The sequence below is a fragment of the Lithobates pipiens genome, unplaced genomic scaffold (assembly GCF_037356315.1).
Source record: "Lithobates pipiens isolate NorthernLeopardFrog02 unplaced genomic scaffold, aLitPip1_a1.2 Scaffold_25, whole genome shotgun sequence".
Taxonomy (NCBI): domain Eukaryota; kingdom Metazoa; phylum Chordata; class Amphibia; order Anura; family Ranidae; genus Lithobates; species Lithobates pipiens.
The window spans coordinates 161,078,660-161,091,569 of NW_027507787.1; the positions used below are offsets into that span (position 1 = coordinate 161,078,660).

The following is a 12,910-nucleotide window of genomic DNA, read 5'->3' on the forward strand; positions in this document are numbered from 1 at the left end:
GTAATTATATTTCATTACCAGTAACTAAAGGGTTACCAACAGTGGAGATGTCCTTATCAGCACTCTTCACAGCAGTCTGCACACCTTTCACTGGCTTTCTGTACACAGGTGGGAGTCTCAGCCAGATGAGCTTGCTCTATGCTGCCCTCTACTGCACCATCCATAGGAACTACACATTATATTGTGCAGGCAAGTCATGAACTAAAACAGCCTTTTCTGTCACCGGATGTTTCAAAGGTTTTGGGGGGACATCATTATCCTCTTCTTCATCCTCAGAGGATCCAAACACGGCAAACTTGCGGCCATGCAAAGGCGATTCAATTTCTGTAATGAACTTACAGAACTGCTCCCTTCACAGGCTCAGATGGATCATCTTGCCCCGTAGCCTCCTGCTATGAACTTCCTTGGCCCGATGACATACTGCCAGTCAAAACACCTGACTGCTGATCACCCACAGCCTGTCTGCCAGAACTTTCTTCAGGCATACTGATACTTGGTACGTGATGCAAAGATGTTCCAGCGTGCTGGCCAGAAACACATTCCAAGCCCACAGCAACTTTTTTTGCATTGCACTGACCTTGGCTTCTCACCCTCTGGTGATGCCTGCCCTCCACTGGCCTCTATAGCCATTCTGCGCATTGCACGGAATCGATCATCGTTGCCATACTTTTCCTTGAAAGCTCCGCTGGTTTCTTTCAATGAGACCACCAGCAGACTCTGCTTTTCCACTTTGGCCTCCAAAGCCATTAACTCTGGAGGCCTCTGTCTTCTCTTGGAACTCTGAAGCCGGTCACTTGCAATTTTTTTTATGCTTGAAATCAAACTTTAACTTCACGAGTATTTCTTCCTCCTTGCCGATTCTCGCAATCCTCGCACAAAGCTTCTTTCTGTAGGTTGCCAGGCTTTAACCTTTAGCTGGGCCATTTCTCAGGTCCTCAAACACCTGTATGGGAGGACTGGTACTCTGGCCATATGGGGGATCCTCCCCTGGGTCAACCCCAGATTTCTGCATCCACTCTGGGTATAGGAAGTAACCAAGCTCCTTGGATCAGTATGCCTCACTGGAGCTAAGGAGAGCAGCAGTAGAGCAGGCACACACTTTGCAGCTGAAACTGCTTCAAATCTTTTGAGAAGGCTGTCCACAAGGTTTAGGAGTGTGCCTATTGAAATGTTTGACCATTCTTCCAGAAGGGCATTTGTGAGGTCAGACACTGATGTTGGATGAGAAGGCCTGGCTCACAGTCTCTGCTCTAATTCATCTCAAAGGTGTTCTGTCAGGTTGAGGTCAGGACTCTGTGCAGGTCAGTCAAGTTCCTCCACCCCAAACTTGCTCATCCATAGACACACCCCTAAACCTTGTGAAAAATGAAAACTTCAATGAACCAGTTTATACATTTGTAATTACTACTCAACACTCCCTGACTCTGCTCAGTGTCAATCACTGCTTATCATTAACATTCAACCATATAAATAATATTTTATATTGTGTAACAGAAGTAAATGTCCCTCAAGAAAAAAAAATATATATAATGCGAATACTGGAGCTCATTTATACTTGCTTCCACTTTAAAGTGACGTTCCATGCACAAATTGAACTCAGTTTGAAACAAAAGAACGAGGTACATCACTTCCGTAGCCCTCCTCCTCCCTCCCCATTGCCTTATGGGACCTGTGTGTGTCCCAGAAGACGACAAGACCATTCAGGTCACCCAGCTCATCTGATCCTCTTCCATTCAGTCCTCTCTCTCTGGTCCCCACTCACCTTCCACTATAGGGTTCCCATGTTGCATGTTCACTACATGTACTGTCTGCTAGTTGCTCTGCTCCAATCCAGACCCTGATCACCTTGCTGCTGCTCCACACTGCACACCAGATGTGATGTCTGAACCAGTCACCCGCAGAATGTATACACATGAACTTGAAATGACTACTGATAACCTCTTTCTGGTTTACTTATTAGTTTTCCTGTACATCCTGGGATATCTCATACCTGCAATACCTCAAAAAATAAGCTTCTATGGAGGCTTTGGAGACACTTTGAAGCACCAAGAAAGCGACATGAAATATCATTTTTGAATTTTTGAAGCAAAGCAAACACAACATGTGAACAGAACTGTATGCTTACCATTTTATTTAGTGACAGGTGCTTTAATTGGCATTCATAGTGCTTTAAAAAAGTGTCCAATGCCACATATTGAATCAAGTGTAAATGAGCCCTTATGATGGTTCAATAAAGTGTCCCAGTACTCCACCACATAAAAACATACCTTTATGTGCGATCACACAAGTCCTGTGCCAAATGGGTGTCAATGGGTGTGACAGACCGCCTGGCACCCTGCCTGGGTGCCTCCGCCAAACGTTGGCTCCTGCCTTCCAAACGCTTGATAGCATGATAGGCAGTCCGCACATGAACAATAAAAACAAATATTACACAATGGTTAGGTGACAAAGTAAAGTTGCAAACAGCAAGAAACAATAGGTTACTCAATTAACAATGGGAGAAATACATTAACAGCAAACACATAACATCTTAATAAACAGATTACACATAACAGCAGGAGCCCTCAGCATCAGGTTGTTTTCATCTGATTATCTTCTGCTTAGAGTCTGTGAGTCTAGGAGGGGGTTGAAGCAGTCAATGCTGGGTTGAGCAGAGGCCCAAAATCTCTAACTGGGTCCTCCAGTTCCCATAGTCTGTGTGTTTCAGGAAGATATGGACCTGAATCCGAAGTAAAACTGATTTAAAGGTCCCCCAGGCACACACCTCCCAAAGAATAGAGCCCCCTCAAATGCCAGGGCCCATAGTCAATAAGCAAGAGGCTAGCCTGCAGACCCCTCCAAAAGCCACCGTTAAAGTGGAAGTAAACTCCCCTATCGTTTTCAGCCAAGGAAGCTGCCATCTTTGCCTCTGTTTAACCAGTTGCCGACCGCCGCACGCCGATGTACGTCGGTACAATGGCACGGGCAGGCATAAGGACATACATGTACGTCCCTTGCCTCCCGCGGGTCGGGGGCCCGATCGGGCCCCCGCCCGGTGCCTGCGGCGGTCGGTTTTCGTCCGGGAGCGATCCGGGACGAGGGGGCGGCCATTCATTCATGGCCACCCCCTCGCGATCGCTCCCGGCGAATAGAAATCCCCGGTGACATCACTTCCTCTCCTGTAATGTAAACACAGGAGAGGAAGTGATGTATTCTCTCCTCCGTGTCGGTATTTTCCGTTCCGACACGGAGGAGAGCGGATCGGTGAGTTGCACCAACACTCTACACACACAGTAGAACATGCCAGGCACACTCACACCCCCCCTTTACCCCCCGATCACCCCCCCAATTACCCCTGCCCCCCAGTCACAGTGACACCAATGTCATTTATTTTTTTATTTTTTTTTTTTTGCATTGGTGTCATTTGTGACTGTAATAACTGTTAGGGCAGTTAGAGTTAGCCCCCTTTAGTTCTAATGTACCCCCCTAACCCCCCCAATAAAGGTTTAACCCCGTGATCACCCCCCGTCGCCAGTGTCACTAAGGCTGGGTTCACATTGCAGCGGTTTATGAGAACGAATGTGATTCGCACCGCACTGCAGTGCAAATCACATCCGATCTCTGTGCGATTCGAGTTCAGCCATTCGCCGCACCCGCCGCACCCGCCACACCCGCCGCACCCGCCGCAAATTCGCACGGGACCCTTTTTTTGGCCCGCAGCAGAATCGGATCGCATGGGTGTTCACACCATGCGATCCGAGTTTGCAGATCGCACTGCGATATGTGAACTGATCTGGGGGTGTCAGTAACATTTCACTGACACTCCCAGCAGTTCGCATAGGGCAGTGTGAACTGCCGCCGGGAGGCATGCGATGCGGGAACCCGCCGCGGATTCGTGCGTTCCCGCATCGCTCCAGTGTGAACCCAGCCTAATAAGCGATAATTTTTCTGATCGCCGTATTAGTGTCACAGGTGACGCTAGTTAGGCAGGTAGGTATTTAGGTTCGCCGCAGCTTTTTATAGCGCCAGGGACCCCCATATACTACCGCATAAAGCCCCCTGATTGCCCCCTAGTTAACCCTTTCACCAGTGATCACCATATAACTGTTACAGGTGACGCTGGTTGGTTAGTTATTTTTTTATAGTTTCAGGGCACCCGCCATTTATTACCTAATAAAGGTTTAACCCCCTGATCACCCGGCGGGTGTCATTTGTGACTAATAACTGTTAGGGCAGTTAGGGTTAGCCCCCTTTAGTTCTAAGGTACCCCCCTAACCCCCCCAATAAAGGTTTAACCCCGTGATCACCCCCCGTCGCCAGTGTCACTAAGGCTGGGTTCACATTGCAGCGGTTTATGAGAACGGATGTGATTCGCACCGCACTGCAGTGCAAATCACATCCGATCTCTGTGCGATTCGAGTTCAGCCATTCGCCGCACCCGCCGCAAATTCGCACGGGACCCTTTTTTTGGCCCGCAGCAGAATCGGATCGCATGGGTGTTCACACCATGCGATCCGAGTTTGCAGATCGCACTGCGATATGCGAACTGATCTGGGGGTGTCAGTAACATTTCACTGACACTCCCAGCAGTTCGCATAGGGCAGTGTGAACTGCCGCCGGGAGGCATGCGATGCGGGAACCCGCCGCGCATTCGTGGCGTTCCCGCATCGCTCCAGTGTGAACCCAGCCTAATAAGCGATCGTTTTTCTGATCGCTGTATTAGTGTCACAGGTGACGCTAGTTAGGCAGGTAGGTATTTAGGTTCGCTGCAGCTTTTTATAGCGCCAGGGACCCCCATATACTACCGCATAAAGCCCCCTAATTGCCCCCTAGTTAACCCTTTCACCAGTGATCACCATATAACTGTTACAGGTGACGCTGGTTGGTTAGTTATTTTTTTTATAGTTTCAGGGCACCCGCCATTTATTACCTAGTCTCACTAGTGTACCCCTAAATTTAGGGGTGTCTACTTTCCAAAATGGGGTCATTTGGGGGGGTTTGTGCCATCTTGGCATTTTATGGCCTTCAAAACTGTAACGCCCTTAGAAAGCCTGAAGGCGGTGCTTGGTTTTCGGGGCCCCGTACGCGGCTAGGCTCCCAAAAAGTCCCACATATGTGGTATCCCCGTACTCAGGAGAAGCAGCAGAATTTATTTTGGGGTGTCATTTCACATATGCCCATGGCATGCGTGAGCAATATATCATTTAGTGACAACTTTGTGAAAAAAAAAAAAAAAAAAAAAAAGTTTGTAATTTTCCCGCAACTTGTGGCAAAATATAAAATATTCCATGGACTCAACATGCCTCTCAGCAAATAGCTTGGGGTGTCTACTTTCTAAAATGGGGTCATTTGTGGGGGTTTTGTGCCATCTTGGCATTTTATGGCCTTCAAAACTGTAATAGGTAGTGAGAAGTGAACTCAAAAATTTACGCCCTTAGAAAGCCTGAAGGCGGTGCTTGGTTTTCGGGGCCCCGTACGCGGCTAGGCTCCCAAAAAGTCCCACATATGTGGTATCCCCGTACTCAGGAGAAGCAGCAGAATTTATTTTGGGGTGTCATTTCACATATGCCCATGGCATGCATGAGCAATATATCATTTAGTGACAACTTTGTTAAAAAAAAAAAAAAAAAAAAAAAGTTTGTAATTTTCCCGCAACTTGTGGCAAAATATAAAATATTCCATGAACTCAACATGCCTCTCAGCAAATAGCTTGGGGTGTCTACTTTCTAAAATGGGGTCATTTGTGGGGGTTTTGTGCCATCTTGGCATTTTATGGCCTTCAAAACTGTAATAGGTAGTGAGAAGTGAACTCAAAAATTTACGCCCTTAGAAAGCCTGAAGGCGGTGCTTGGTTTTCGGGGCCCCGTACGCGGCTAGGCTCCCAAAAAGTCCCACATATGTGGTATCCCCGTACTCAGGAGAAGCAGCAGAATTTATTTTGGGGTGTCATTTCACATACGCCCATAGCATGTGTGAGCAATATATCATTTAGTGACAACTTTGTGTAAAAAAAAAAAAAAATTTTTTTTTTTGTCATTATTCAATCGCTTGAGGCAAAAAAATAAAATATTCAATGGGCTCAACATGCCTCTTATCAATTTCCTTAGGGGGTCTACTTTCCAAAATGGGGTCATTTGGGGGGGTTTTGTACTGCCCTGCCATTTTAGCACCTCAAGAAATGAGATAGGCAGTCGTAAACTAAAAGCTGCGTAAATTCCAGAAAACGTACCTTAGTTTGTAGATGTGACAACTTTTGCGCAAACCAATAAATATACAATTATTGACTTTTTTTTTACCAAAGACATGTGGCTGAATACATTTTGGCCTAAATGTATGACTAAAATTGAGTTTATTGGATTTTTCTAATAACAAAAAGTAGAAAATATCATTTTTTTTCAAAATTTGCGGTCTTTTTACGTTTATATCGCAAAAAATAAAAATCGCAGAGGCAATCAAATACCATCAAAAGAAAGCTCTATTTGTGGGAAGAAAAGGACGCAAATTTTGTTTGGGTACAACATTGCATGACCGCGCAATTACCAGTTAAAGCAGCGCAGTGCCAAAGTGTAAAAAGACCTCTGGTCATTTACCAGCAAAATGGTCCGGTCTGAAAGTGGTTAATCTTCAACTGCTATGTGCTGCACATGTGATTCGTTATGACACCAGCCATTGGATGGTTTGATAGTTTGGCTGAGAGCACAGCCAATGTGCAGTTAGCATTCCCGGCATGCCTTTTTTTTTTAACTGTTTAAATCCATGGGTTTACTTCCACTTTAAAGTGGTTACTGTGACAATGGGTAGCATAGAAACTTAAATTGTTCCAAACTCCATATCGATACCAGGTTGGACATTTCTCTATGTGTTTGTCAAACCTGTTTGTGTTGTCATAACGAAAAATTTCTATAAATAAAGATTATATTAAAAAAAATCGTGCCAAACTGACCCAATGTAAGTATGCAAAATATTATTATCCCTGGAGTTCAGCTTTAAAATGACTCCAATGCCCACTTAAAATTGCTGCCAAAAGATTCAGTGTTACTTTACATCTAGATAAAAGTTTGAGCAGAAAACCCTTGGGGCTCTCAAACTTTTGTTTCCTCTGAATTTGAGATGATTGGGTGATAACAGTAGTCCTCTATGACTCGTGCCTTATTAAAATATTACTAAGGGAACACTGTATGAGAATGATTTAAAATGGGTTCTGTTTTTTCCATGTACTTTATTTAGTACTCCTTTGTGTTATTTTATTATTCCCTACATTAAAGATTTTCATTTTATGACAATCAGCAGCTTGTAGTGCTGGATTCTTATGGCCTATTTACATAAAGCCCATATGGTGTCAGCCAGTAACAGAAGTTGTTATTGCAGTTTCTGACATTTAAAGAATACATTAAAAAAATAACTCCAATCTGAATAAAAAAACTCTTCTACAGCTTCCATGGACAGAGTTGCCCAAGCCTTTGGATATAACTTTCTTTTTCTGAACCTTTTTGTCCGTGTAGGGCATTTATAGACTATGGAGTTTAACGAGGGGTTAGGACTACTTACTTTCATGTGACAGCACCTGGGTGCCTGAGCACCCGATCACCAATCATAGGTGTTATCACATCGGAGGAGGTGCACTGAGATCCATATTCAGAAATACAGTATAACTTCCAGTGGTAGATATTTGGTGCACTAAAGAGAGAAACCCGTGGATTAAGTGAACTGTCCTGAGTGCATTTAAAAAGTCCATAAAAACAGATATATGGTGGTCTGTAAGAAAAAGTCTCTGGATCTGTATAAGATGTCAACGCTTGAGAGCAGTTGGTTCCAACAAGAGCTAGAAGGTACTCTGTAAATGACAGAGGAGAGAGGAACAGTGCTTCTAAGTGTAGTCATTTTAAAAACACTTTAATTGTAAAAGGAAATAACTCACAAGAGTAGAAGGAAAACCTGGTTACATAAGCGCCAATTCGTCTACTCTTGTGAGTTGTTTACTTTTACAATTAAAGTGTTTTTAAAGCGACTACACTTAGAAGCGCTGTTCCCTCTCCTCCCTGACAGTATAACTTCCGTCAGTGAGAAGCAAAGTAAAAGTTGTACAGGTGGTGTGGTGAGAATTAGGAAGAACCTGTGCCTTTTCCTTGTATGGATTGCCACTGATCTTAATGACATAGTAATGGAGGAGGGCCACTCAAAAGTTTTCAGAGATTGGTAGATATCCTCCAGGACAGGTATTACAGCAGTGCGAACATCTCAAAGTGGGCGACAACAACCAAAACTTCAGAGTGAGTGGGAGCAGGTTAACGGTGGGGAGATCTCAGACCGACTCCACAAGATTCTTCCTATACCCCACGTTTTTGAATGGACTGGTATGGTATGTTCTGATTAACTCTTAGTTTATTGCATTCTTAAGGAAATACAAATAAGTATAAAGCACAGCCTTAAGGCCTGACTTGGAATAGTATAGATCAGCCTTTCTCAACCCTTGCAACAAAGAGGAACCCTTGAAATGCCTTTCCAGTCTTAAGGAACCCATGATAAGAATTACTATATCTACAAATGATGATACATTAGTGTGATGGTCAGTGGGAAGAATGTTCCTTACATTGGTGGTCACTGGGAAGAATAGCCCCCTTACAGATACTGTAGCTAAAAAAGATCAATGGTGTCAGTGGGAACACATCTGAGATATAGGAATTGCTCTTTGCTCAAGTAACCCCTAGCAACTTCTAGAGGAACCCTGGTTGATAAACTCTGGTCTAGATGTTATTATCAGGGGTGGCCCATCCATTAAGGGCGCACAGATGCTGCCTCCACTATCCATTGTCACAAACCTCATCCATGCGTCCAGCCCCTTTCAGGATGGCTCTAATAGGCTTCAAAATAATGTTTGCTCGGGATGCTCAGAATGCGCTCGGAGCCCACCCAGGTGTGTGAGAAAATCAAAGTAATATTCCCATTTCTCACACTATATCACCTCTCCACCAATCAGGAAACGTAAGTCTGAGACCCGTTTCCCCATTGGTCAAAGGGAGAAGCATTCTGATTGGCTGCCAAGAGGAGGGAGGAGAGGGAAGCTGCAGAGAAGGGGAAGGAGAAGCTGCTCATGATGCCCGCCGCTCTAATGCCTGCAGAGGAGAGCCAGCAGGGAAGCCCACCCATGATTTCCCGCCATGGATGGGATAAGTGCCCGACCAACCTGACCCCCACCCCAAAAAAGTTACTACCAGCCGCCACTGGTTATTATAGAGCATACTCAGATATAAATCATTTTTGAAAGTGTTTATATAGAGGGAGTAGTTATATTAAAGTCTATCTTTATGGTAGGAAGAACCAGAAAATGTATCTATAGTTCTCCATATGTGGCTGAACTTCATCTAGTTTATCATTATAAAGGGCTAAGAGTTCCTCCATATGCATGATATCATTGGCTGTATTGATCCATAACGATAGCGAGGGCAAGGTGGAGGTCTTTCAATACAGACAAACAAGTAGACATGTTGCAGTGATCAGAATGGTGGAAAAAATATTTTTTCTGGGCAGCTATAAAGCCCAAAAAGGTAGACTAAAGGGTGATTTATTGAAAGGGAGATACAGAGTCTCTTTAAATTCCTTTGTATATGTTGAAAGTCTTAGTCCTGTAGGTGTGGATCAAGGGGCAGTCCCACCAAATGTGCCTCTCGCTTCTCTGCCTCTCCAGGATCTATCCAAAGTAGTTGGAAATAAACAGTGGTATGAGACTGGGTCTCTATACCACCTATACTGTGTCTTGGTTGGACTGATACGTTAAAATATATCACATGTGCATGATTACTTTAAGTCTGGAGGTTTTACAAAAAAGTTTAATGTTTACAAATGTTTTTCTGAAAGCGCATTTAGTTAATATTATGGAATATGGTGGTAAACAACAATGTTAGTGATATGGAAAAGTGCGAATACTAGTTAATATAAGTTTAATTACTTATTTTTCCTTTATAAACAGAGTGTTCGGACATTTTGGTCATCGGTCAGAGTGGCAGCTGGTGAAAGTGGACTACAAGTCAATCTTTGACAGACGTTGTAACCCCGAAGACTATCTTCCTTGGCAGCTTCATAGTCAGGTGCACAGACTTCTTTTCTGTTTACCGGTTGGAAGTTGGTGCACACGTAACCATCACATCCATAAGAGCTCAGTGGACATCCTATTACAAAACCATGCAAAATAATATAAAACTTCAGCCTCTACTCTTCTGGGAATGCTTTTCACAAAAATTTTAAATGTGCCTCCAAATTAGAAAATTCTTCCTCAGTGCTAAAAGGAAATTATAAGGCCAGAATTGTATCTTACCACCCACCCTTTTGAGCTTGTTGGATATCTCAATCCAAAACCATGGGCATTATTGTGGAGTTATACCTCCTTCATGACTTGAATAGCCTCTATTATTCTGGGAAGGATTTTCTCAAGTTTTCAAGTGTGTCTATGGGAATTTATGCCTATTTAGTTGAAACAGCATTTGTATGGTTTGGTACTGTTCTAAGATGTGAAGTCCTGGCTCCCAAATGACATTCCAACTGATCCTTCCTGAAGGTATTTATTACATTGAGGTCAGGGCTGTGTACAGGCCACAGGTTTTTCCCACACCAAACTGGTCATACAATGTCTTTAGGAGCTGGTTTTGTGCACAGGGCAGATGGTTCTTTGCCAAATTGTTGCTACAAGGTTGGAAGCACACAAGATGTCATTGTATGCTGTGGTGTTAACACTAAACTTCAATGGAAACACCTGAACTCACTCATTTGGAAGAGAAGGGGGAGGGGGTCTACATCAGTGGTGGCTGGTGCTTAATATTAATTTGGGGGGGGGAGAATGCAAACCAGTGCTATGCTCCCCCCACCCCCACGGGCTCTAATCATGCTTTAAAGGAAAAAAAAACATTGAAATCTATGTGTCCGGTGCCCTGCATATAGATTAGGGCCTGGGCGCATGGATTAGGGGGGCGGCGCCCATATGCCCTGTATGGATGGGCTGCCGCTAGTCTACATACTTTTGGGCAGAGAGGTTTGTAGAGGTTGGAAATTTTGTGTTTTCTTTAAGTTTTGTTGCAGTAAATGTGATTTATCTTTTTATGTTTTTAGATATTGCAAAAATATTGCAACAATTACCATAGAATTAACATTTTGAGAAAACGGTCACAATTTTAATGGTGTATTGAGACAAATGAAGCATAACAGCAAACACTTACAACGTTCCATTTAAAGAAACTACTCACAGATGCAGCTTAAAGATATTGTAAAGGCTTGATTTTTTTTAAGGTCATACATATCTGCCCTGTACAATTTTTTTCCACAGAGCATCCCTAAATCCTCCTATTCTTGGGTCCTGTGCTGGCACTCCTGCCCCCCCCCCCCCCCCCGGCTCCCCTCGGCCCGCTGAGTGCCTACATAGCAAGCCACTTGCTAAGGGGGCACTCATGCATGCTTGCTGTTCATATGACACACAGAATGAGGAGGTTTAGCCCTGCTCCCACGCCCTCCTCACTGACTGTAATTAACAGCTGCTGGAGCTAATGCTGTATCTGAGCCAATGAAGGGGGAGAGAGCAAAGAGAGCCTCTGGTCTCAAACACATCTCTGGATCTAGATCAGGCTCAGGTAAATATAAAGGGGGTTGGCTGGAGGAGAACTACATGCAGAAGGTTTTTTTTTATTTATTTATTTTTTACCTTAATGCAGAGAATGCCTTTACAACCGCTGTAATTGAACATTTAGTTTGAAGCTAGAATATAATAAGGAGTTATGGTTTTCATGCATGATGGTCATAGGTTACAAACCTCAAGTTTGCCCAACTGTCAACAAGAATAAGTAAAGTCAGTGACCAACAACATAGGGACTTTATTTATAAGACACTCTTCCACTGCACTTCATATTTCCCACCATTCTCTATTTTGGCCACCAGGTGGCACACGCACACTCCTCCAAAATGCCACTCCTGGTAAAAATAGATGGGCAGTGGTAACAGATCTGGTTACAAAGTAAGAGAACCCAGGCTGCCTCTGATTGGTGAGCAGGAGCCACCACTTACACATTAAGAACTCTAATTCTTTTTACATGCCTCTCACTGATGTTTAACATAAAATACTTACTCTCAAATTACAGCATATAATATCTGTGTCTCAGTCCCATTTCCACAATTAATTCACCTCTGATTACAACAACCGCGAACACTTATTATTCTGACGACGGCTGCGGCAATGAGCAACGTTAATCAGCTAGTCGTATAATTACTATCTCATGTCTTTGCACAATGGTATCATTATTGGCCCTGAAGATTCCGGCAGACCTCCTGGGAAGCAGACATGTCACTGCGTAGAAATGACTGCAACAAAATAGAGCAAATGTACCATTATGAGAAATTCCGACCCTGTGAGGCGAATCCTCAGAGGAGTGAGAGGATTAAACAAATGTGATTAGAGACATAGCTGGGGTCTTCAGTTACAGTTGTGGCGTTACACTGTATCCCTGGGGACTGAATTCCCTGAAGGTTTAACTAGTACTAGACAGGTTAATATAAAAAGGTGTTGTGTAAGATGTGCTAATTATCTAGGAGCAAGCAATTAAACTATACAGTAAATTATATAAACTCAATCACTGAAACATATAGGCTTTAAAATAATAATGTCATTTCAAATGTATTTTTTTTATACAGCGGGTAAAATAAGTAGTGAACATGTCACCATTTTTCTAGGTAAATATACAGTATCTCACAAAAGTAAGTACACCCCTCACATTTTTGTAAATATTTTATTATATATTTTCCTATGACAACACTAAAGAAATTACACTTTGCTACAATGTATAGTTGTGAGTGTACAGCTTGTATAACAGTGTAAATTTGATGTCTCCTCAAAATAACTCACAGCCATTAATGTCTAAACCACTGGCAACAAAAATGAGTACACTTCTAAGTG

General features: G+C 43.4%; 1 protein-coding gene across 5 annotated transcripts in view; it reads left to right on the plus strand.

The window, feature by feature from the left end:
• SORCS1 (sortilin related VPS10 domain containing receptor 1) overlaps positions 1 to 12,910 on the plus strand; it is a 1,028,639-nt gene that overhangs the window by 854,596 nt on the left and 161,133 nt on the right. For all 5 annotated transcript variants that reach the window (XM_077455080.1, XM_077455083.1, XM_077455081.1 and 2 more), the window contains exon 15: positions 9,947 to 10,064. In XM_077455080.1, the coding sequence (XP_077311206.1) occupies positions 9,947 to 10,064 (118 nt within the window). The remainder of the gene's footprint in view (positions 1 to 9,946; positions 10,065 to 12,910) is intronic.